This window comes from Prionailurus viverrinus, chromosome A1 (genome assembly GCF_022837055.1).
Source record: "Prionailurus viverrinus isolate Anna chromosome A1, UM_Priviv_1.0, whole genome shotgun sequence".
Lineage (NCBI taxonomy): Eukaryota > Metazoa > Chordata > Mammalia > Carnivora > Felidae > Prionailurus > Prionailurus viverrinus.
Genome location: NC_062561.1, coordinates 198,282,477 through 198,308,277, shown reverse-complemented (window position 1 = coordinate 198,308,277; position 25,801 = coordinate 198,282,477). Strand labels below are relative to the sequence as shown.

At 36.3% G+C, this 25,801-nt stretch overlaps 1 protein-coding gene across 8 annotated transcripts in view; it reads right to left on the bottom strand.

Annotated features, from left to right (window-relative positions):
- Positions 1–299: 299 nt before the first annotated feature.
- CSNK1A1 (casein kinase 1 alpha 1) overlaps positions 300–25,801 on the bottom strand; it is a 46,912-nt gene continuing 21,410 nt past the window's right edge. Inside the window, exons 4-12 of one of the 8 annotated variants that reach the window (XR_007149969.1) lie at positions 23,691–23,789; positions 21,201–21,284; positions 16,791–16,930; positions 15,349–15,427; positions 14,280–14,354; positions 11,093–11,199; positions 9,985–10,097; positions 5,934–6,338; positions 4,723–5,182 (exon numbers count right to left, since the gene is read on the bottom strand). Coding sequence is in view for 7 of the 8 variants with exons in the window: in XM_047848491.1 (XP_047704447.1) it covers positions 8,167–8,201; positions 9,949–10,097; positions 11,093–11,199; positions 14,280–14,354; positions 15,349–15,427; positions 16,791–16,930; positions 21,201–21,284; positions 23,691–23,789 (768 nt within the window). In the remaining variant the exon portion in view is untranslated. Of the gene's footprint in view, positions 2,828–4,722; positions 5,183–5,933; positions 6,339–6,784; positions 8,202–9,943; positions 10,098–11,092; positions 11,200–14,279; positions 14,355–15,348; positions 15,428–16,790; positions 16,931–21,200; positions 21,285–23,690; positions 23,790–25,801 lie in introns of those variants that run through there. The other 7 variants (XM_047848653.1, XM_047848585.1, XM_047848644.1 and 4 more) reach the window with 7 other exon arrangements.

The following is a 25,801-nucleotide window of genomic DNA, read 5'->3' as shown; positions in this document are numbered from 1 at the left end:
CAGTTCATTCTACTCAAGTCAGAAGAACCCATTCTCTGTATTTCAGCAAATGGTAGGGAGAACTAGCTTACTGGCTTGGTTTCTAAAATCTTGACTGCTATGTTTATTATAATGGAATTCAGTTTATAGCCATTACAGTATTCTTCGCTTGAAACATTTTTAGCACTGCAAGCACTAATAGGAAAATCTCTTGCTATTTGTTGATGGAAAATAATAGAAAACGCAAACCTCCCAAATTCCATTTGTAGGCCATAGGAGCATGAGCACAACCGTATGGGAGGAGATAACCAGTCTCTCCCTTCATATATATTCTTTTTTATTTTCTTGTTATACCTTCCCAAAACAGAGACATTCAACAGTAGTTAGAATGGCCATCTCCCGACATTTAAAAAAAACTGCACCCCCCAATGGGTGAACAAAGTAGAGTAGTAACCTAGAGTTCAGCTGAGTAAGCCACTGCGGAGCCTTAAGTGGTGAGGTCTTCCAATTTCAGAGTGATGTGTCTTCAACTTGTATCATCATTTTAGTGGAAAAACATAATTTAATTTTGGTGAAATGAGATTCATCTCCCGACAGGATTAGGAACAGCATTCACTGAATTTCACATTCTTCTTTTGTGAACTGTGAAGAAAATGAATGGTAGCTAGAAGATCAATGGGATTCCAGCTCCAGCTGCAGATGGAATGAAGATATACCAGGACAGAAACACCTATATTTTGATTTACAAAGCTAACAGCAGTTTGAAATCTGCAACTTAATTACAGACCAACTACACCACAACCTTTTCAAATGGCAAAAATACAAAAAAGTTAAGTGTTACAAAAATATTTCAGAAAAAGTGCATAGTCTAAGTGCATAGTAAATAAAAGCACTGAAAAATATCTTGCTAGAGGGAGTTCAGCTCGGAAAAGTTATTACCAAAGCTAAACATTTTTATTTTACACAAACTATACTCAAAAATAGCTTTATGAGACTGATTTCTGGCTAAAAGTATCAAAGGGTTTATTAGTCAAGAAACAAATACCTTAACTCACATGGGTGGATAGAAAAGAAACAAGTAAGCTGCCTACCCCAAAAGTTCGCACTCATTAAGATTTCTGCAGTGGGAGGGTGCTAATATATTCTGTAATAGCAGAATGTGGTGATCATGGAATTAATTATTGCTAAAGTAGATTTAAAAAAGAAAGAGAAAAAAAATAAAACAAATTAAACCTGACACAATCTGAACAAACCTGTCAATTTACAGTTTCAAGGTTATTTTACAAAATACCTACATTTACAACAGGCTCCTGGCAGCATTTTCAGACAAAGGTTCTTTTAATTAATCCTGACATGCTATAAATGAATAAATTACGCTATTTAAAGAATTACTGTCAATAAATTTTTCTTTCTATTGGGTCAGAAAGAGGAAAGAGAAGAGCGCATTTAAGATTAAGAGGAAGCGCACAGAGAACTTAGGGGAAAGAATGGGGGCTTAGGGAGGGTCAGGAATCATAGGAACCTCACCTGGCCACCTGGCGGGATGCTCTCCAAAGTTAAGAATCAATCTGCTCAAAGCCAAATTAACCAGGAATTTAAAGAAAAGCTACAAAATGGTAGTTAAACCCTTTAACGCTTTCATTCTTATGCACAATCAGTCCAGCGGTTAGTGCGAGGCCGCGGGAGTTAGAACTCGGAGTCCCGGCTGCCGCGGCACTAGGTACTGTGCCTGTAAGTCATTATAAAAGGAAAAATAAAGAATGCCTTTCCCCTTCAGACCAAAAAAAAAAAAAAAAAATTTTTTTTAAATAAAAAAATCTGAGGAAAAGTTGTAACACTAAATCTAAAATGATTCGCAAAGGAACTGTATGTAACAAATGGCTTGAAGTAGTCTATTAAAAAATTGGGGAGATTTTGATTTCATAGTGAGTCAGCAAGGCATTTTTGTTGTTTAAAAAAAATCTCATTTCCTTACAGAAACAGTTTTTAGTTTTTAATGAACTTGTAAACAAAAAAGCTCCCATTTCAAAATAAAAACAAAATCCCAGATCATATAGATGTTTACAGTGATTACATTTATCTAAGCAACATACATACATGTTCAGTTGTAAGATGTTAACTAAATTTCTGTGACAAATATGCTTTTTTTTTTTTAATACCAAGAACATTATAGAGTTAATGCAGAGTCCTAAGGATAATCTAGTAGTCACTAAGTTTTTCTTAAGTCTTCACTTTAGATGCTGTTATTTCTAGCACAGGTAAGCAGGCAGTCTTCCGAATGCTCAAACACTGGAATCTTTGGTTGCTACCGTATCAAGCTGGCTTGCAAACAAGAAGCCAACCATTTTAAGAATGTTTTAAGTGAACAACTTGCAAACCCCAGGGGTGGATAAACCCTAAGAACGCACAATTGTGAGCATTTACAACCATCACAACTGTGGCTGAAGACTGTTCATGCCGTTCTTCTGAAATGAGATCTCAAAGCAGTATAGTTCAAAATAAAAGATTTTAACAAAAATTGGCATATGCACAATTTCTCCACCAATTTGTGTGTCAACCATTTAGAGTTAACTTTTCCACTTGAAAAAATGCAATAGAAAACTGGACACCATGTTTCACTATCTCAGTTAATATTCACAATTACAGCGGCTACAACTCAGGACACGGCATCACCAATGCTGCCCAGAGCCAGTTTATACTGAAATTAAGTTCTTTACACCAAGTAAATGGTTGTTCACAACCACTGTCTAGTGTACATATGAACTAAAATTCCTAGATTTGGGGAGAAACAAATGCTGCTCCGATCATCTGCTCTGCTTCTTCTGTTCCTTGATTCATGCTTAGAAACCTGTTTAAAAAAAAAAAAAAATCGAAACAAAAAAAGAATGTTACAATTCCAAGTTACAAAAGATTTTTAAAAACCACACCCAAAACTGGGAAATTGGGTGGAACTGGGCCAATAATTACTTTGTTAGAATGGTGACTCAGAATATTTTCATCTATTTGAAAATCACAGCTCATCTTAAAACTACATACAAAAACTTTTCTGTTCTAGGTGCCTTTACGTAGGAGCGGTACACAGTGAATCAAAGCCTTCCCAGTCAGCATACACTTTTCAGGCCCGAGAATTACTGGGAATTCCAATGAGCCTGTTTTATTTATTTCTAGACTTCTAGTACCTAGAGCATAGAATGTGTTCAAATATTTATCAAACGAATGAAAAATAAGATGGTTTTGACTTAAAAATTACAAACTATAGTCTTAATCATACTATATGCAGGAACTTTTCTGCACATTATTTCTGATCCAAACAAGGAGCAATAAGCTTTAATAATAAATGTATTCAAGACATAATTGAGTTATTCCATAGAACACAAACCTGGTCAGTATGATTTTCATCACAGAAACCTTAAACCTTTAAAAACGTTGTACTTCCACCAATAATACATTTAAAAAGTTTTGCCCTGGATTTGAAAACCTAAACAAGTGAGGCTTTTTTGTTTTGGCTTTATTTACTTTGCAAGCCTTCCCACCCTGTAAACACTACCTCCCTCTGCCACAATTAGACTCTTAAGACTTCCACACATAGGCAGGTTTGAATAGAAACCAGCCTCGGGTAGTAACAGCTGCATGTTCCATCTGTGGCAAAAGACCACTAGAGCAAATGCTTATCTCTATTACCTACAAGCTTTATCTAAGGCAGAAAGGAAGTATGCCTATTCCTCAGCCAAAACACGAAAACCCCATCAGTACCACCTCTTCTCACCAAAAGCCTTCCCTTGAGGTGACCATGCCCCTTGGTTCATCCCCTTCCAAACCCCTATAGCTGGCCTCATTATAGCTCTTTCTAGCCCACTCTGATCTCTCACTTCTAAATTCAGCATGGAAACCATGTTTTTATTCATCATAAACTTCTCCCTTCTTTGTGCTTCTCAAACATTCGCTGGACCATTTCCAATGGGCTCTGTGGGACAAATAATATGCTTCTAAAATCTATGCCTCCCCACACACCCCACCCCCGCCCCCCGGAAAGATAACACCAAACATTTATATATCATTTTGGAGGAAATATGGGCTCACTTGTTAATTAGGAATTTGTTCATTTGAGGGCTGAAAGTCATCTTAATTCGTTTAAAAACATATTGTGCTAACACTGTGAGGACAGTGCTGTACACATTCTTTCGCTCTCTACGCCGACTAACAGAGTAGACACAAAATAAACCTCTGTTAAAAAAAATAAATAAAATAAACCTCTGTTGCCTGCCCAAGTACTAAATTCATAAAGTAAATGCCAAAATGAAAAATTTTATGAAGATTTCTGAAAATGAACTTCATCACAAGGAATATTCTATTTGGTATATATTACTAAAGAGAATTAGCAAGGTAAGCACAAAAAGAAAAGGCTGTCAGATCAAACCTGAATTAAAACCCTTAAAATTAAGACCATATTCTGTAACGTAATTCCAATGTTAAAATACAGAATACTGTGAAGCAAATTAAAACTATGAATTAGCTAATTAGAGGTGACCCTTACCCTGATGAGCATTTGATTTCAAGTCCTGCAATTATTCTTAAATATGATAAAGAAAAATGTTTACACAGCTACTAAAACTGTTTAACACACCTTGCTATGTGATTACGTTATACTGAATAATCTAATTACTACGTTGAATATCCATCCAAACAGCTTTAAAATAGAAACCGCTATCACTAACTAAAAACAAAACGTAAGTTACAATGTCAAAATATTAGAACACTCTTGTGTCTTTAATAGGGATAAAAATTAGATCTAGGTAAGAATTGTATCTGTTCATCTGATATTTGAGAAATTACTGGGTCAGTTAATGATTACAATTGCTTAGGAATCAGACAGAGGCTAGCCTAAAAATATTCCTGGAGGAATAGAGCAGTCAGATCCAGATGTAACTCTTCAGATTGGCCAATGGGAGGATACTCCACCCAGGGATCAATGTTTCTCCAGAGAATTGTCCTAAGATGTTACTCAAGTTTATGTAGGAAAAATCTCAATGGGAGCATTCAGCAAGTATTCAACATTCAATCTTCAAGTGCATTCCTTTTTCCAGTGTGCATTGATTCCTTGGTTTTTATCTTGTAATTTAGGTGGTGTCTCCTGGCTTCTAAAAGTCCAAACACCCATCTTCACTGCAACAACAGTTAAAATAAGGAAGGGATCCCTTTGCTCCTAAAAACAAAAAAAACAAAAAAAACAAAACAAAAAAAAGGGAGCAAAAAGCAAAGTCAAAATTGAGTTGGACCATCACTGTAACTACTGAGTTAATAGCTACATTTAAGTTTCTTTTCAAATCTGCAAAAGGAAAAAAATGTTTATGTAACTAGTGAGATTCTACCCCTTAATCCAAAATCTGAAAAGTATACATTGGCTCTTATTTATGAATGCATTTCTGATGTCCCTGATTTTTTTTTTTTTAAATAGAACCACAAATTAGTTCAAAGGGATATTTATATAATAGTAAGGCTTGAAGTTTGTGATGGGCTTTTTAAATTTCAGTATCCTTTCCTAGTGGAAGACATAACTTTTTAAAAGTAGTCTGAATGCAGTATTCACATTCATGATGTAATGCCATTTATTATTAGTTAACATGCCTGTGTTTTTTCTTTTTTGGTTTTTTTTTTTTTTTTGGCTGCACAGAAATCATAATCAATCTTGGAGAATTTTGAATCAGATTGGCACTATAAAAGCTCAAGAATAAAAACACAAACAGCTACAATAAGTTTTCCTATGCTAAACTAAAACAAAATAAAAGTTGGGAAAGAGATTTTTTATCACTACAAATAAGATAAATGACGACTTAGTACACACATTACCCCTTCAACTGCCTTTAAAAAAAAAAAAAAAAAAAACAGACTGGTATCTCTTTTTTTTTTTTTGTCTTCCCTATTACAGAATTCTGAGGTTGTTGAACTTGAAATACCTGTTACAATTGATTCCTTCCCCAACTGGTAGATGGTCTGCATTATACACCATTGAGTCACAGCAACACTGTACTCCTCTAGGTCTTCTGACTGTTGTGGTATCGTCCAGATTTTCTGACAAGTTCATGTTTGGTAAGTCCAGCCAGCCTTGGAGATGTGAGATTCATTCAGATGACCACAAATCAATTCTTGCACACTCGTCTTCATTTCCTGTTGGGTTACTGAGCTCTTTTCTCTCCAGTGGTAATGTCCACAATGAAAAAAGCTGACAAAAATTTCAGCAAGCAGATGCAGCTCCCTGGCACTTCTTTAGATTGAGTGTATTCAGAGAAGATCAGTCTCCAGATTATTTCAAGGTCTTCCCCTGTGATTTGGGTTACGTTGCTGAGTGACCAGCCACGTTCCTAGCAGCAATTGGTGAAGTCAGAAAAAGTTAAGCTAGACATAAATGGTAGGTGAATTCCAGTAAACACTGGAAGGTAATTCAAGGAAGACCATGGACATGGTAGGAGAATGTGATAGAAAAAAATTTCTATTTTTTGACTGTCAACAATCTGACATCCACGTATGTGATTATGATAAAACTATGCTTAATATCAACGGCTTGGAGTAGTGAACAGAGGGACTAAGATGATAACAGAATTATGTAAGGATCCACCTTTGGCTTCACTACCTTCTGAAATTCTCCCCATCTCTGACCTCAACTAAAGAAATGGTGAACTCAACTGGATTCTGAATGTCCTAAAAAGATTTCCTTTTCCCTTTAGTACTTCCTAAATGTCTTAAAAACTACTTTCCTGATAATCACATACAGTTGAATAAAAGGAAGCGAAATGAATTTGGAAGTGTCTCAGATGTGAATCTTTTATTTTTCTCTTTAACATGTATAAAAACTAATTATAATCTTGTGGCGTAAGAGCACCGAAAATTAGTACACATCATAGTGGGCTTTACAAGAAACAAGAAACACCTTATTTCTTAGTCTTTTGATGGGCCTTGGAATGGAGTACTTCAAAAGATCTTTTCTTTAGAAAAGTAATTAGGATAGAAGTCTAGTACACATAATAAACCCATCTTAGCTGAGTAAGTCAGACTTTAAAAGACTTTTTGGACATTCACAGTGAACTGCTGAAACAACTTATCACACACACACCTTTCCATGGAAGAAACATCCCATATACAATTTTCAAAAACTAAAACTAATAACGTAAAATATATTAATATGTCAACCAGTTCCGGGGATTTTTCCAGGAATAGATATCCCTGCAGTATACAGTTTCATGTGCTGAAGATACATTTAAGAAACCAAATTCTCTGCTTTGGAAAACCTCAGCGTATAATTCCGTGAACAAAAACTGATAGGATGTATTAGGTAAGTGCCTTCTAAAGTTTTAACCAGAAAAATGTATTATATGATGTTATCGTCACTGAAAGGATTTCTCGGAATTAGTGAAGAGTTGAGCTGCAGGGGAGCTCTTCCTTGAATAAAAAAATGACTGTAGTGGACCCTAAGAGAATAACATGCTTTTAAACACCCTAATTACATAGAGATTGAAATAAGGAGTAAGTCACCTAAAGGGACTCTCTTCAAAGTCCAGACTTCATAGGAGATTTCTCAATAGATGGTCTGGATAAATACGGCTGGGGTTAGGGAAGTAGGCTCCCCAAACTTATTTCATGCCACCTTCAAACCTGCCGTACACATTCATGGCTTTATACTGAGGGGATTTCACATGAGATCTGTCTGGGGCACTAAGTTCTAGATCCAAGACAAAACAAACGTTTCGAGAAGCCAAAGATCAAACACAATTTTGTTGTTTGTACTCCGGGGCCTGGAACATTTTAGTAGCAAGCAGTATTTTGCTTGGAATCAAAATATACCACCTGAAAATGTCTCTCTGAAAGCAGTCAATGGTAAATGATGCATTTTATGAAAAATCCAATTTTTCAATATTTTACAAGTTGATGTTTATGTAGTAATTTATATAAACCCTGTGTCTATGATTGCCGTGAAAATTTTGTAGGATTTTTTATTTTTTTTAGGTGAACTCTACCCCCAAAGTGGGGCTAAAACTCAGGCCCTGAGATCAAGAGCCATATGCTCTATTGAGCCAGCCAAGTGCCCCGAAAACTGTGTAAGATATTTAAAGTTGCTTTTATGAAAAATAGTTACAATACAAAATTAAGGATTAAACTTAAGTTTAATTACAATTTTTTTTCCAAGGAAACATACTAACTCACTGGATCCAACTTCTCATCTTTAAGACCTAGATGAGGCAGGACAAAAATTCTGCTTGTTTATTGAGAAAGAGACACACAGTAAACTAACAATGGAACTAACTCAAAATAAGGGAATTCTTTCTGAAGGCTGCTGAATGCCTGAAGTGAAATGTTCTAGGTCAGATGAGATTTCAATCTAATTTTAGTTCTAGAAACTGCAACTCGTGATGATCCTATTATCCCAGCTAGCTTTAGGCAAAAATTGGTTTCATTTTATGAAAAAAAGCAAATACCTTAATAGATGTTAGGCATAACAAGTCCTAAGTTTAGAGACGTTGCACTGGTAGGACCGTTTCTCAGTGATACCAGCTAGCTACCTAGCGCATCAAGAGTTTGGCACTCTGATTAGCTATATCATGATTAAAACACTCAAAAGGGACAATTAGGTCCCAACTGAGATGCAGAGGCAAGCATCAGTGTTTGTTATCCTGAGCGGAAATTTCATCATCTAAGAACCCCTGTTACGCTAAGCTTTCGGCTGTGAATCCTCCCCCAATACAGAAATGTTGAAGAAAAGAATCTCAACTTCATTCCTAACAGATGAGCTGCTGGGATGAGGATGACACCAGTGAATTCTCCTTCTTGAAAAGTAACCTCAGATCGGAACCTGTTTTTAAATTACCAAATTGTTCAGATACAATACTAAAAATATAGCCCAAAGAAGGCTAGGTTCAGACTAAAGCAGTCATTCAGAAATGAAATAATTAGAAACCACAAAAACCAAACCTTACCTGCCCACCCCTTCCAGAAAGTAGGCAGGTATCAGGAGGTAAGCCCCAGAAAGGGAACAACAGGGGTAAAGAAAAGCAAACAAAAACCATGAAACTCGGGAGTCGAACTGTATGGCAACAGTGACAAGAATGTGCCCCAACAGTTCTACTCCTTAGTAGCACCAAGAGTGCCAGAGACAGAAAGGAAAGAGACTAGCAGTTCAGTGGCATTTGCCCCAGTTTTTTCCAATTTGCAAGGCCTAACTGCAGAGTTCAATTCCATAATGAATTCCCAGACCCTGAGTATTTGCAAGGTTCCATAAAAGAAAGCCCAAAATAAAACAAGCGTTTTAAAATTAAGAACCTAGGTAGTTAAATAGCAACCAAAAGAGAGATCTGGTTCTTGAGTAGGAAAGATGTGTCGAGCTTTTCAGTTATTTGAGCATTTAAGAACATAAATGAGATGCTCCGCAACCGAGAAGATAGACACTTTGGGGTCAATGCCAGACGCACCACCTCTGGAAATCGGACCATGTTCACCATTTTTCATTTTAAATGCTACAGCATTAACATGCAGAAAAATTCTTAACACTGTTAGTCTGAAAGTCAAAATACCACGGCTAACCAGATTCATTATTAAAAATCAACAAGTGTTAGGTCTAGGATTTTGGATTGATTGAGTATACCATATTCCCAACACCAAATGTTTATTTTGGAAAGGGTTAATGAATGAGTAAAAAAGATGCAGTTGTTAAAAATGACCCAAAATCCCAAGAGAAATGATATAATATATACACACATATATGTATATACAAATACATATACATATATATATGAACAAGGACATTTGGGTTTAAAGTTAGTAGTCAAATTTTCCAAGGACGTCTCTTTGTAAAAACACAGAGCCAAATTTTTACTTCTTTCAAAACCACTTCCTCGATCTAACACTGTTAGAAATGAAGGAATTACCCAATTTTGTGTTCAATTTGTTCCCTGTCACGTCACTTGGTTCTTGGCTACTAACCTTTCATGTTACTCTTGGTTTTGTCAGTTTGCTTGCCTGTGGGGGTTTGGGCCTGCTGACCCTGCCCACTTGAAGAGGCTGCCTGCTGTGCTGCTTTCTGCTTTAACATTGTCCAATCAAATGTGTAGTCATACTGGTGGTTCAGAGTCCTGGAAAACAGAAAATGATGTGTTAATCCTTTAATAATAGAGTCTGGCTAAACACTCTACTGAACCTGCAAAACAGGGAGGGCACTTTTTAGAAAAATGGTAGTATTTTCTCTAATTATGGTAGCTCCTAAAAGAATTCTTTCCATATACATGACTTTTTAACTCTTCAGTTCCACTTTTTACAAGTCACAACTGAAGGAAAATGATGTCACCACACTTCAGTCTGATGTATTCAATAAGAATAAATCTTTTTCAAAAAGAAGCTGACTTTTAAACTTTCTTGAAAGAGGCAGGAGAGTGGTAATGAACAGCACTCAAGCTATCAATTATCTAGGGAAACATCCAAATAGGAAGCACCTTCTAAGAACAAATCAGAGTAGGTATGAGAATGTAAGCTTGGTGGGTGGGTGGGTGGATGGGTGTATGTGTGTGTGTGCGTGTGTGTGTAGATGTGTATGCTGGTGGCTTGGAAAGTAGACTTTCCTGGACTTAGAGAATTACCCCAATTCTTCTTCTCTTCCAACTAAGATTTCCAGCCACATGCACTCTATCTCCCTCCCCCATCCGCTCAAGACCATTTCTGGGTTGCACCAGGGAACCCTAGAGTATGAGGCCTGGTCCCACACCATCATACACCCCCTAACGATCTCGTATGTAAATTGCTGTTAATTTTGATATTAAATAGGGTTCCATAGCAAAGTTAGTGTTCCAAGGACCACCAACAGTCACTTGAATTGCAACATGAGTTACCATTATCATGGAAAGATTAGATTCTTTGAGTTTGAGTCAACTGTTTCTCCATCCCAAGCTAAAATAATTTCAAGCACGTTTGTATCACAATGGAAACATGCCAAATGAACTCAAATTTCTTAATATTTTATTCATATTGGTTAGAGTCACTTTATTTTGCTACTTGTCAGAACACATGTCTTGGGTGGATTTGATTAATTTCCTTCCCTGGAGTCTCTAGTCTTAAAAACACCTTAAAAACTGACCTGAAAAGAATGCGGAATAGCTGCCTCAGATACATGTAATCCGGGGCTTCCTCAAAGCGCAGCCCACGACAATAGTTTAAGTACATGGCAAATTCTGCAGGAAACCCCTACAAGTTCAAGAGTTAAAACACAAAGTAAAAAAACAAAACAACTTATTTAAGACAGAAAAATAAATGCATTTAAAAATGCAAGTAAAACTTGTTTTTGAGGACAGTGCTTTACTACTACTTTGCCATAAGATCTGAGAACGCAACTAATATGACTTGGTATCCTCATAAATTTAATAAAATTTCATTGTTCTGACCACTTCATCATGTACAGAGAAAATATGGTTCCTTTCCCTACAGTATTATGTCCTTAAATAACTTGGAGAACCCACTTGTTAATTTATTACTTTATCAACGTCTAACAACTCAATGGAAAACAATGAACAAATGACAAAATCGAGGCCGGTAATGTTATTTGCCACAAAGGCACAGTGAACAGGCACTTTCTCTCAGACTCTGAAATTACTTTCTTTTTTGTACTAGAATATACTTACATAAACAGAAAAGTAAAATCACCGAGAGTGCAATCATACAAAGCAACCACTATTGTGATACGGATCAATCCAATGCTTTGTCCTACGAAGACTGGGATTGCCTTTTCGTTTTTCCACAACTGTTATTTTATTTACATAATTTACATATTACTGTTTTGCCACCAACATTATATTCCAAGTATCTTTCTGTGTCATTTTCCAACCTCTTCATAAGCTTCTGAATGGCTGTACAATATCCAAACGAGTGAATACATCATACTTAACTAGTTCCCTGTAACTGGCCATTTAGGCAATTAAAATCTTTCTCTTTTCTAAACAATACTAGTAAGAACACCTGTGGGCATAAACTTTTTCCATTTTCAGTTTCTTAGGAAAGATTCTCCAAAATGTATATAAACATCTCTAAGCCTGTATTTTTTGTTGTTGTTGTTTACTGATTTTTGAGAGGGAGGGAGGGAGGGGCAGAGAGAGAGAGAGAGAGAGGGAGGGAGATGCAATCAGAAACAGCTCCAGGCTGTGAGCTATCTGCACAGAGCCCAGTGTGGGTCTTGAAGCCACAAACCATGAGATTGTGACCTGGGCTGTAGTCTGATGCTTAACCGATTGAGCCACCCAGGCGTCCCTGAGCCTATAGATATTAATCACCAAAAAGATTTTGCCATCACCAATGTAGAAATGCAAAATATTAAAACAAAAATCCCTGCATCCTTCCCCTCAAATGTATGTGAAGAGCTTTACGTTAAAAGAGACAGTCTCTTCCCACAACCTTCCAATTTTGAGAAATTTCTCGTATCCAGAAAACTAAGGTAGGATAAAATGGATATACTTGTAACATTCATCTTTATTGACTGCATTTATGTAAACAGCTTTCATTCTTATATTATTTCACTGTTCGAGAATGGACAGCTGAAACTAATCAGTAGATTATACATTTTATTTAAATTCTTAACAAGACATTAAACAGCACATACCAGATGAGCCTGCATTTATGTATTCCAAATAGAGCTAAACAACCAGAAGTAAAAGTCAAATAGTATACTTCATGCACTGCTATCTTATGACAGCAGGCAAAACCTTCACAAAAGAAAACTACCAATGCCGTAACTAATACAGATATGAAGTAGTTACCACTGTAACGAGACTGAAAACAATCTCACTACTTTTTAATAATACTAATACTCTGTGTTCACTGCACCCTGACAATTATATGTGGCTAATCCAGAAAGTGAGACCTAGTTCACAATTTCTAGATCAAAATTATACGTAACCCAGAAGCAGACGATGTGCTAACACTCCCTTTCTCTTCCTGAAACATGGCTGACTTTCCCGGTAAGCCAAATGAATCATTCTGCTGCACAGAAATAGTAGTGTACAGAAAATATGTTTTGCTTCCTGAAGTATACAGATTTTAAAGTTGGGGGGGGGGGGAGGGGAGAGTGCGCCTGGGTGACTCAGGGTTAAGCATCCATCTGACTCTTGATCTTGGCTTAGGTCATGATCTCATGGTCCGTGAAATCAAGCCCTGCATCAGGCTCTGCCCTGACAGCACGGAGCCTGCTTGGGATTCTTTTGTCTCCCTCTCAAAAACAAACTTAAAACAAAAAAAAGTTATCTGGGGGCACCATTAAGACAAGAACATTTTATTCATGGACCTACAATGTATTTATTAATTTAAAACAAATCCCGAATCTCAGAAAAGAACATAGTCTCTTACCCACCCCAATCCCTCCTTTAACTGTAGATCTGGAGAAGGAAAAAGGAAATTTGCGGATAGGGAGACATAAAAACACCACTTTCCCCCTTCCACAAAGTACTATTTCAACTCCATGTTGACTTCCCAACACCCAACTATATAATTATATACGGTCTTCTAATTACGTCGGTTACGCCACTGTTGTCTCAAAGATGACCAGGTGGTTTTCTTTCTATGTAAGAGACCACGGTTATCCAACATGAAACCGACAGCTCTCCATTCTCAACTCCTAGGCTTCTCTACAAAGCTTGAGATTTAAGAGAAATGAGCCTGATTCCAACTGTCGCCTATATTGTCCACCACTGGCTATTTTTGGAATACTGTGATATGCCTTTGTCTCCCTACTCCTTGATATGCCTGCCAACTGCCGATATCCATTATTTTCTGGCACCAGTTTAGGGATGAGAATATTTATTCTCTCATGAACTAGTGAGGTTCCACTAGACAACTTTACATGCCCTTTTTTTCCCCCTCTAGTTTTTAACAGATTACAGAACCCAAACAAATGAGAAACATAAAATATTTATTTGAAATGATTCCTAAAGGGATGCCTGGATGGCTTAGCTAGTTAAGCTTGGGTATCAGCTTGGGTTGTGATCTTGAGGTTGCGGGATGGAGTCCCGCATAGGGCTCTGTACTTAGTGTGGAGCTTGCGTGGGATTCTCCCTCTTCCAATCTCTCAAAATAAGTAGACATTTTTAAAAAATAAAATGGCTCATATATTCAAGCTACTCTTAAAGATACTTAGAATCATCAAAAAGTAAATTAAAAACAGTAGTAGCTAGCTACCTCATAGGATGTTTAAGTTCCAGGACAGGCAAATAAAATGCTCCCTCTTCTTGGATTATTTATTATTTAAAAAAAAAAAAAAAAAAGGCCTCAAGCACACTTGCCTTACATAAAACTTCAACAGGAGTGGACATCTTCTTTTCACTTATCTTTTCATATTTTTGCTTTTTTGTCGCAGCCTGTGGAAAATAAGAATCAAACCACATAGACATAGTCAATACTATCGAGAAGAACCGTGTTAGTTTAACCCACTAGACATAAATGTCAACATGAGATTCAAGAGAAATCATACCTTAGAATTAAAACCAAATCAAAGTAAATAAAACACACCCAACCCCCACCCAAACTCATAGCTCTTTACCGGTGTTTCTACCTCAAGAACATTTTTAGCTATTAGGAAAGGGTAAGTCTAATAGGAACATGATTTAAGTAAAAATGGGTGAAGTCAAATCTGAAATGTGTTTTCATAATCAATAGTCAACACAAGGGCAAAAGTAAAGGCAGCTCAATACCAACAAAAGCGCTCATCATTTAGTAACATTAGTAAGTTACGTTATGTCAAAATACTTCTCCAGTGTAAAATTGACTCATTTTTGATAGAGCTATCCACACAAGCACTGAGCAATTTATCTAATTCACAGATGCTAAATAAACACAGGGACCATTTTCCTTTAAAGGAACAATAAAGTATCAGAATAGCCATTAAATTCTAGGACACAGTGATTTTATCATTAACAGACACAAAAATCAAGGTGAAACTCCTAATTAATAGGAGCAAATGTTAGGATAATTAAATAATATAGCTAGTAGTATTACTAGACGAACCAGTTTTACTACACATAAAAGTCTTCCTTTTCAACACACTGGCAACACATCAAAATCAGAAAGCCTCCACCTTTAATTAGCCCACGTCAATTTCCATTCGGATAAAGCTACTGGTTACCAGTGGTATCTGCTTACTGTCCCAAAGGAAATTGTTCTTCAGGCCTGACAATGGGATTCTATTAATTCTTGCTGAAGCGATCAGATTTTATTTTCCCAATAAAAGGTTAAAATAAAGTTAATTCACTCTCAGAAAGCTTTAGGTTTCAAAGGGACCTTAAAGCTCATCTCCAATGTGTATTTTTATTCTTAAAACAAAACAAAAAGACTGGTAATGGAAGTCTGGTTTACCTTTAGTCCTTGCCAGGGCAGGCTGGTTCTATTAAAATACATCAAAACATATCCTAATGATTCCATGTCATCTCGGCGACTAGAAAAGAAAATGTAAATTTACGAGCTGGAATTATTATGGAAAGCATCTGGAAAAAAAAAGCCAGGTACACAAGAAGTTTTCCCAAGCGAAGAGAAAGAGCAATTTGGTGGCTTGTGAAAGAAGGTACTTAGAGTAATAAGAAAGTTCATAACGAGTTACTTCTAAACAAAATTTTCTCACAGAATACAAAATTATAAAATCCAACACAGTCCTGCAATTTAATTTCTAAAGAGCAAAAAGGATTTAGCGAGACAACTTTCTAAATGAGGTTAATGAAGAAGATAGAACAAAGCACAAAGTAGCAGGACACTTTTAAGTTTTGCAGAAGCTCCTAAAAACTAACTTGAGGGATGCTGAAATAAATTAGCATTTCATTTTTTTTAAGTTTGTTTATTTTTGAGACACACACACACACACACACACACACAGAGACAGAGAGAGAGAGAGAGACAGAGAGAGAACACAGCAGAGTAGGGGCAAAGAGAGAGGGAATCCCAAACAGGTTCCTTGCGCACCAACAGCGTGGTGATGGGGCTCAAACTTACGAACCATGAGATCATGACCGGGGTCAAAATCAAGAGTCAGATGCTTAACTGACTGAGCCACCCAAGCTCCCCAATTAACATTTTAAAGCCAATTAATGATGCATGTGAATATATATATATACATACACACTGAACATTTCCTAAGCTTAAGATCCTTCTCTTGAGGTTCCCGAACCTAGAAGCATATCATTTATCATTTCTATGCTTGTTTTAAGGAATAAAAACTGATCGATAAAAGAGGAAGGGAAGATGAAAGACCAGAAAAAAATAGAAGATAGAAGAAATAGAAAAAGCACCGAGATCATGACAATGTTTACTTCAAATCAGATCCTATTAATTTATGTAGGAGTGAAAAGCAGAACGTGAGATGGCCCACCAACCCCCTCTTAGTTCATTAGGACTCAGGTAACATTTTCCTTGTAAAACTAAATAACTAAAACATTATTTTCCAAACTCAACTTGCATCACTAAAATATAAAAATTCAAGATCAGCGCGAAGAAAATAAGTACTACTGTCTTCAGTTGCAAGTAAACAAACAAACATCAAGATAAAATTACATTTATGCTTCTAATTTTCCATCACGGAGTATTTTCTCCCCAAGAGACAACCTTCAACAAAGAAACAAAAGGTCTCTCGTTTAACTGGCATCACAGCACTGACTAAAGCTCAACAGGTAAAAGAATTAATAAGCGTCCTTCAAATCTTCAGCCAAGAGACATCTTTAGGCATCATAAGAAACTAGTTAAAATATTTCCAAAACCCATTAGTGGCTTTTGCTATGGATATGAGAAACACACTCATTTTTCAAACTTACCTCTGTTCAATACCGAGATGTGCATTGATGCTAGCATATCGGGCGGTGCCAGTGAGATTTTTATCTTCTCTGTATGGTATGTGTTGCCTTGTCCTGTTGTCTCTGTACTTTTTGGCCAAACCAAAATCAATAAGGAATAACTTTAAAAGAAAATAAAGGGATATTAGGTTTCCAACCTTGCTCAGTTGAACTGCTGCTTACTCATTCAACAGCATCTATTCTATCTTGTTCAATTATATCAAAATAAAGTATCGTAAGCGAAACAGATAATGAACAAACTTAACATTCCAGTAAGTTTTTACTAGTTCTCATCAATAAATCAAGTTAAAGCAAATACAGTTAAATGGTTGATCCTTGTCAGCTGAACCAACTTCACAGGCCCAGTTTATTACATACTCGGGAGCCTGTCTTTAGAAAAGTAGTGAAGAAATATATACATGCTTCATAGCAGAGTTGAAAAGCGTGCTGTGTGCCATAATGAAACCTGACATCCTGTTACTGTTGGTAAACAAGCATGAGGTTTCAAAAACTGAACGTAAGCTATCTGGAATTCTTCCATTTTGCAAAGGCTATTCTTCCTTCAGTATAGCAACAGAATGTTCATTATCTAAAATAAGACAACTTGGAAAAGTTTGATATTGACAACAAAACCAAGATTTTTATTAACAAAAAAAATAAGCATTTTTAAAACAAGCATGCATTACATTCTACTGCTTCCCACTGATATTTATCCATTCATCAGGTTAAACTTCTGGGAAATATAAATATGGATCTAAAATCTTAAAAAAAGCACTTAGTATCTATTTACACCAAGATAACTTACAATTAGCAGTTTAAAGGAGCTAACTAAAAACAAGACTAGTATTTTAGAACAAAATAATGTTTAGTGCTATCATGTTTATATGGGACACATGGGAGTAAGATATGTTTCTAATGTAGCTAATTTTTGAAGGAAAAAAAAAACCCTATTTTTGACAAAAAAGAAAAAAAAATCCAGTATTTATTTACGTACCTTCTAAAGCAAAATAAATAATCTTTATTTCAAATTTTAGTCTTTATCATAAATTCTCTTATTAAAGTTATGTCTACAAAGATTATCCAACAGGCAGGTCTAGGTGCCCTTTTAGTACCTAGCCCTAGACCTTTTTTTCCCTAGTTGTGCCTACGTTTTCTAGTTTTTCTTTCCATTAGGCAGACTTTGGCTCCCTTCTGTCCAGTTTACAATCTATGACATCCTAAGAAACCCATCACCTAGCCTCTTAGGGTGTGTGTAAGAATAAAGTAATTGAGGGGGCCTGCGTGGCTCAGTTGGTTAAACATCTCACTTCAGCTCAGGTCATGATCTCATGGTTTGTGAGTTGGAGCCCCACGTCGGGCTCTGGGTTGACAGCTCAGAGCCTGGAGCCTGCTTCAGATTAGATTCTGTCTCCCTCTCTCTTTGCCCCTCTCCCACTCATGCTCTGTCTCTCTCTCAAAAATAAATAAACATTAAAAAAAATTAAAAACAAACAAAAAATAAAGTGATTGATTTGGGTGAAAAAAAAATCTGATCAAGTGCCTCTCTTAGGAGGGTAAAAAACACTTCTATGGAAGGGCACCTGGCTGGCTCAGTCGGTGGAGCATGCAACTTGTAACCTTGGGGTTTTGAGTTCGAATCCCACGTTGGGGGTAGATATTACTTTAAGAAAAATCTTTAAAAAAAAAAAAAAAGGCAGGCCTTTTTTATACACTGGATGGGAAAAGACATTGAGGTTTGAGCTTATTGTCACCAAGGTAACAAGGACATACCTATTTTCCCCTGGTCTACTATGAAAGAATGAAGAGCAAATTTTTAGTAAAATTTAACTGGATCATGAGACCTATCTAGTAAGATTAAATTCACTTCCTCGGCAATCGCATTATTATACGACCAAGAGAAAGTCTTAGAACACACAAAGAGAAATAAAGCTCACACTCCTACTTTTCTCTTGATATGAGAATGGGTTCAGTACACAAATATTAAAATAAGCAAAATACATTTCTGTTAAGCAAACCAAAAAGCATGACTTAAGTTCTGCAGATTCACACTGAAAAGAAAACAAGGCAAAAACAAACACAAAAAGACATCCAGCTTCACAGTATTTTTTTAAATGCCCATAAGAATTACATGAGTTTTAAACAAAAGGCAATTAAGACAAAGACTCTCCTCTAAAGGACATTTCCTAGGATTGCTTCTTTTAGTACTTCAAAATGGAGGAGAAAATAAGCATAACTCTGACAAATTAGATCTGATAGTGTCCTTCATGTCCAAGTCTACATTCAGTTGCTCCATTTGCAACTCAGTGACCAGACATTTTCTCACAACTTTTTAAAAGATTGTTCCATGAAAGCTCAATGTTCTCTAGTGTTCTTTCTTTCCACAATGCTAAAGGATGAAATGTAGTTTTAGAAAACAAAAAATAAATACAAACACTGTCTTCTCAAATATTTCAATCTTTAATATCAAAACAAAAAACTACAAAGGAAATAAAACAACTTAAATTTTCTCCTCTTATAAAAACTGAAAGTAAGTCAGGAAAAATAATTTCACTGCTAAGCAAAGGTGAAAGTAAGAACAAATAACTGAAAAAGAAAGCTACTTAACATAAAAAAAATTTTTTAATCTCTTGGTAGTTCATGATCTTCTGGTACCTATCAAGCTTCTTTAGTAGTTCTCTGCTTTGAATTTAAAAATGAATATACACAAAATGGAAGTGTTTACATGACACCATGTTTCCAAGGATACAACCAAACAGCCGCAAATATGTAAAGGGAGAACCAAACAAGGAAAAGTCAATGTTCAGTAAGTCATAAGATAATATATTTTTATACATTTGCATATGCAAAAGAAGTCTAATTTCTCTGGTGGGTCAAGCTGCTTTTCTGTGAATTTTTATTTTGTGTTCTAAGTAAAATTTGTGCCTGTTTTACAGAATGCAGTCTATTCTTCAAAGGCATGTGGGAGTGAATTAATGTTGGGCATAGTGGGATAACTTCATTCAGCAGAGGTGCATTTTATTTTAGCAGAGGTGTTTTTAGAAACACTATCGATAATTTTAGTTTTTAGTTTAATCTGGCAATTTTTCACCTAACGAGGGTCACATTTCCTTGCCCTTTCAAAACATTCACAGGATCACTTTTCCTCACAACCCAGCTAATCTGTATGTAGAAAATATAATCGATTCAATGTCATTTTATGGAAGTTACTAAATGATTATGTTATAAAATAGAAGTTGTGTGAATGAATGGATAAGCAAAAATGGGGAACTAGATGCTTTACAAAGTGCCTAATTACCCACCATCCTCTCTCTCTCCCCACCTCAGATCTAGTCACAACAGTTACTATTTCTCCGTGAATAAAAATAAGTTTGAGTTTCAGAAACCAGTAACAGCAGAAGATGATCCCTGGAATAATGCTGGGCAGTACAGAGAAGGATTAAATGATTACTCAGATGATGCATGTGGTACAAAGTATGGAACATACTTTGAAACTATACCAAATTCAACTTATCTTTTTTGATTACTCATGCCAATACTTCCTTCTCAGTGTATACTAAATTGACTGATTAACATTCACTTCTTTGCTCAAGAGCTTAACAAAGTTGGCCAACTTCTATGAAAAAAAGAAGTGGAGACTTCCACTTACATAAAAAAATTTTTTTAAGAAAAGTACTGGGGTGTTTATTACTTAGCCTGTCAAACACTCAATCATCAGGTTATGCATTAATTTATCTTGCATGTTATTAATGGTAATTGTTTGCTAAGTGCTTCAATTATGTTACTGTTACATTGTTAGACTGCAATGTCTCCTAGTTCCAGAGCACATGATGCTCTTTGAGCATTTAATGCCATTTGGCTGAAGTCGGAGAATTCACATATTGAGGTAAAATCAATTCTAGACACACTAGATCTGAAATCTGGTCTACACTTACCTGAAGTTCACTAGGGAAGGGGAAGAGAATTGAGGCAGAATATATTCATCATACAGCACTGATGCAACTGAATTTAGATATATTTCATGCATTAAAAGTTCTGCAACTCCAAATACATTCTTAAAAACTAAAGTCTAGCTCAAGTTTACCATTAGATAAAGAATTTCAATACTAGACCAACATATCATTTCCTCATGTGGATGTTACAGATCTAAACATAATCCTGTTTTCATTTAGGTTTTCTCTACACTTTACAAGCTTTAAGCAAAAGCCACAAAAAAACATCTTAGTAATGTTATATGTTTGCCAAGTATGTCTGAATAATGCCAACGTAAGAGATGCTTGAGCAAGATCTACATTCTCCAGAATTAAAACAAAACAAAAATAATCAAAAGAAAACAATAAAAAAGAAAAGCACATGAATTTGGGATTGAGGTTGGAATAGGAGACAGTTTCAGACCTGGTTTAATCCTGAGAAAGATGGGTCCTGAGAAGTACTAACAGTCATGCTTCTTTTCCTCTTCCCCACTGGAGATTCTAAACACTAAACAGACAATAGAGGGTGGCAGTGCATCAAACAGTATTGCTTACATTGCAACAATGGCCGGCGCAGACAGGCAACACCGAGGCATTAGAGAAAGAACAGGGTAGCCAAATGCCATCCTTCTTCCACCAAGCACTGTAGCTTCTCAGTTTTCCAAATAAGAATCACATGCTCGAGAACATTTGAATTCTGGAAAATACTCAAGTTTTTAATGCCACTATATTGTGTCACTGCCTGAATCAGGGATAGCAATGGTGACATTTGGCTCTTTAATAGTTTCATCAAAAATGGGGAATTTGGCTCTGCAATATTTGGTACCACAATCTGCCCTTCCCCCAAAAAAGATTGTACAGGGGAAAAAAATCTTCAGTAAGGAAGAGGTAGAAGGCATTTAGTCACCTCAAAATTGGTTTTCATAAGCATGCAGGGCTGATTACTGGAAGAGATGAATAAATTCACTAAGATCGGAGTGGTCACTCCTAAATATCAAATTCAGAACAATTTTCCAAGTAAGAAATTTGACTTAAAAAAAAAATCAACCTCAAAAGCCCCCCATTTGTTCCCACGAATAGAAAACTACTAGAACAAACTAACCAAAGACTCCAGTCTCATAAAACTGGCATGTTTTTCAAACTACAATACAGAAAGAAAACACTAAAAACCAACTACAGAAACAAAACACTAATCTAAAATGTTCAAGAACAACATTTAGAATTTGAATCTTAGTTAAGTGAAACACTGCACTTCTACCCTAGGGACTCTCTGAATCTATTAACAGCAAGCAGCTCCACAATATTTTTTAGTATCTCTAAAGAGGACACAAGAGCCTAAAAAGGTTTTCATCATGGGGCAAACTGGACATCCTAACACAACTATGTAATTAACAAAGCTATTTTTAAAAGGGGGGCAGGGAGCAAAGAGTTATTATCTAGGTCATCACTTAATTTTAAGACAAAAACCATGTACTGCAATGTCAACATGCAGAACACAAGATCACATGAGGATAGTGGGTCTTTTATCAGGAAGAAAATAGGGAAGGGGGGGGGGGGGGGGGCTGGGAAATGGCCAAAGATCAGGGTCAAACTAACAGACATGCCCCAAAAATTAAGACCAGTAAAATTTTTTTCAATTAAACCACCAGGTTTTACAATAACAATTAAGAACCTGGATGCTTCAGAGAGAGAAGCTACATAATATTTAAAAATAAACAAAGATGCAATTTGGGAATGGCAAGGTAAGTTATATGTAGATATACACACCTTTCATTATTTAAAGGTTAGCTTACAAAAAAATTTAAATTCCTAAAACTTGGTCAGACCAACATCAATGTCTCACGCATTAGCAAATAACACCAGTTCTAATGGTAATGGCTACAAGTTGGCATTCATACAGGCAAACAAAGGTAAACATTTATAGCCAGACCTAAAAAACACCAAACACTTCCTAATGACTTAATAAAACAAATGGGAATCTTCCTTCCAAAAACAAAACAAAAAACCCCACAAAAACCAAAAAGCCCCATGTTGTCCTGAAGTTGAGAATTTCTATCAGATCATCAGATCATAACATGCTTAGTGCATTGCCAATGCTGCCTGTCTGCCCGAGCTCAACATTGAATCGATAAATAAAGCAATTCACTCAATAAAACTAATCATTGCAGAAAAATTTCAACACAATTAGTTTCTAACTGCAATCATGCGTCACTAGCTCAAACCCAATCACCCCATACGTTCAACCATTCTGAGACCCCAATGAATACTAATTTTGTTGTATGAACATTCATTTCACTTGACTATATTTTCCTTTAAAAGGGGGAGAAGGGGTAGAGAATCCACCCAACTTGGCACCCAAGTAAGAAACTGTCAACTACTTTTGAAGCAGGCCCAAAAGTTAACCTTTTGAATACACAAATCCAAGGACTGAAGAATTCTCATTATGATCATGCTCAGTCAGCAAATGTTAACGCCATGGTGACAGATGGGTCAGTGGTCCCCACGCTGGCACAAGCACATATATTGCAAAAACCCACGCTTCAGTGACAAAGGTTAAAATCTGATTTTAGCATTCAGGAAAAAATGTATATGGGGTTTTTTACTATTTCAACGAATGAAAAATAGATACAACTTTTGAATAGTTAAATAACAGATGATTACATTTCATTAGAAAGCCCTTGGGAATTTTATATTTCCATACAGATAATTAACCTGGGTTGGGTAAGTTGGAAGAAAATTTATTTCAAGTTACTAAGTTAATAAGAGTTAGCTGATTATCCTTTAGCACAATCTTTTAAAGCAATCATCAACAGCAAATACAATTTCCTATGACTTTTTAAAGATTCAAAGTTTACCAAAGCAATTCTTGGAGTTTTTACTCTTTGCTCTTTCATGCAGAGAACATTTGACTAACCTTATTACAGTGACGCCCAATACCCATTAGGAAGTTATCTGGCTTAATGTCTCTGTGTATAAAATTCTTTGTATGCACATATTCAATTCTACTGATCATCTGGAAAAAAGGAGGGGGGGAGAGATAATCATGTGATTTGAATTGTGAAAAAAGAAAGCAACACATTATTTCTCAATTATTTCAGTATCTCAATTATTTTTCAAGATCCCAGGCATTAAATTCACAAAAACAGTGCTAGACAAAATTAAATGTAAAGGGCAACCAGGCTCCCCATATATCTCTAGACTGATGAATATCTAAGCATAAACCCGCCCCATTCTTTGGCATGTTCTAGTATTAACGATTATAAATATGACAATCATCTAACCTGACAGAAAGAACTGATGTTTGCAATTTTTTTTTTTTTAATTTTTTTTTCAACGTTTATTTATTTTTGGGACAGAGAGAGACAGAGCATGAACAGGGGAGGGGCAGAGAGAGAGGGAGACACAGAATCGGAAACAGGCTCCAGGCTCTGAGCCATCAGCCCAGAGCCTGACGCGGGGCTCGAACTCACGGACCGCGAGATCGTGACCTGGCTGAAGTCAGACGCTTAACCGACTGCGCCACCCAGGCGCCCCTGATGTTTGCAATTTTTAAATTATAAAATAGTAAGTTTAGAATTGTTTCAGTTAGGAAAAGCTAAATCATCAACTTTCCACCCCAATTCTATGCCACCTGAGGTAACCTGTGTTAGAATAGCCTGGCATTATCCATTTCTGTGATCTTAAACATACATACATTCACGAACTCAAGACACACATATAATTGGGAACAGAAGGTGCTGACCAACTGAAAGATAGAAGTTGCTACTGTTTTAAATTGGAATGGGAGCATCCTATTCATTTTATTCTTGTTGGCTTGTTTTTAACTAAACAACCCAAACATTCCCAGAAGTCAGTAGCATATACAACATAAACATAACACATGGGGACATATACATGCTGGGTTTTACTTCTTAGATGCTTTTTGAACTCTCCCATGTTTTTTCTCCACACTTCAGTAATAACATTCAAATCACATTCAAAAACTGAATAGGAAGCCTGTCATTCCAACAACCTCTTCTTAATTGCTTGGACATTCTGCCAAGTTGAATGGTATAGGTCTTTGGCATTAGGTTCTCCCCGATCATCCCAACTTAAATTATTTCCATTGTTCCCAGTATCTTCCCACTGTAAACAATAATGCTATTAATATATTTAAATATATCCTTATCTGGGCATCTGGGTGCCTCCGTCAGTTAAGCACCCGACTTCGGCTCAGGTCATGATCTCATGGTTTTTGAGTAGGAGCCTGCGTCGGGGTCACTGCTGTCAGCATGCAGAGCCTGCTTTGGATTCTCTGTCCCCGTCTCTCCCTGCCCCTCCTCTGCTCATTCTCTCTCTCAAACCAATTGATTCAACCAATTGATTTAAACCAATCAATCAATTCTTACCTACTGGTGCTTTTATTCCTATGGACTATAAACCCCATACAATTAATTGTAGGGAGAGTCCGTTGAAGCAGCTATCATTTTGATAGGTGGCATCAGAATGTCTTTCAACACAGGCTCTAACAATTCATTTCCCAGCAGTACTTAAGAATATTCTTCTTCCCACTGGCAAACTTTAATTCTTTCTAAATTCTGTCAATGGCAGGTATTGACCTCACTTCTACTTCCCTAACACTTGGTTTAAAAGTCTTCTCATTGGGGCGCCTGGGTGGTGCAGTCGGTTAAGCGTCCGACTTCAGCCAGGTCACTATCTCGCGGTCTGTGAGTTCGAGCCCCGCGTCGGGCTCTGGGCTGATGGCTCAGAGCCTGGAGCCTGTTTCTGATTCTGTGTCTCCCTCTCTCTCTGCCCCTCCCCCGTTCATGCTCTGTCTCTCTCTGTCCCAAAAATAAATAAACGTTGAAAAAAAAAATTAAAAAAAAAAAAAAAAAGTCTTCTCATTTACTATCTTATGAACTATCAATCTATACTCTGTCCATTATTTTTTTGGCTTGTCCTAGTCTTGTCAATTTTAAGAATTCTTTGCACATAACAATCTTTTTATTTACGTTTGTTATGTAAATACATTTTAATTTTAAAAAA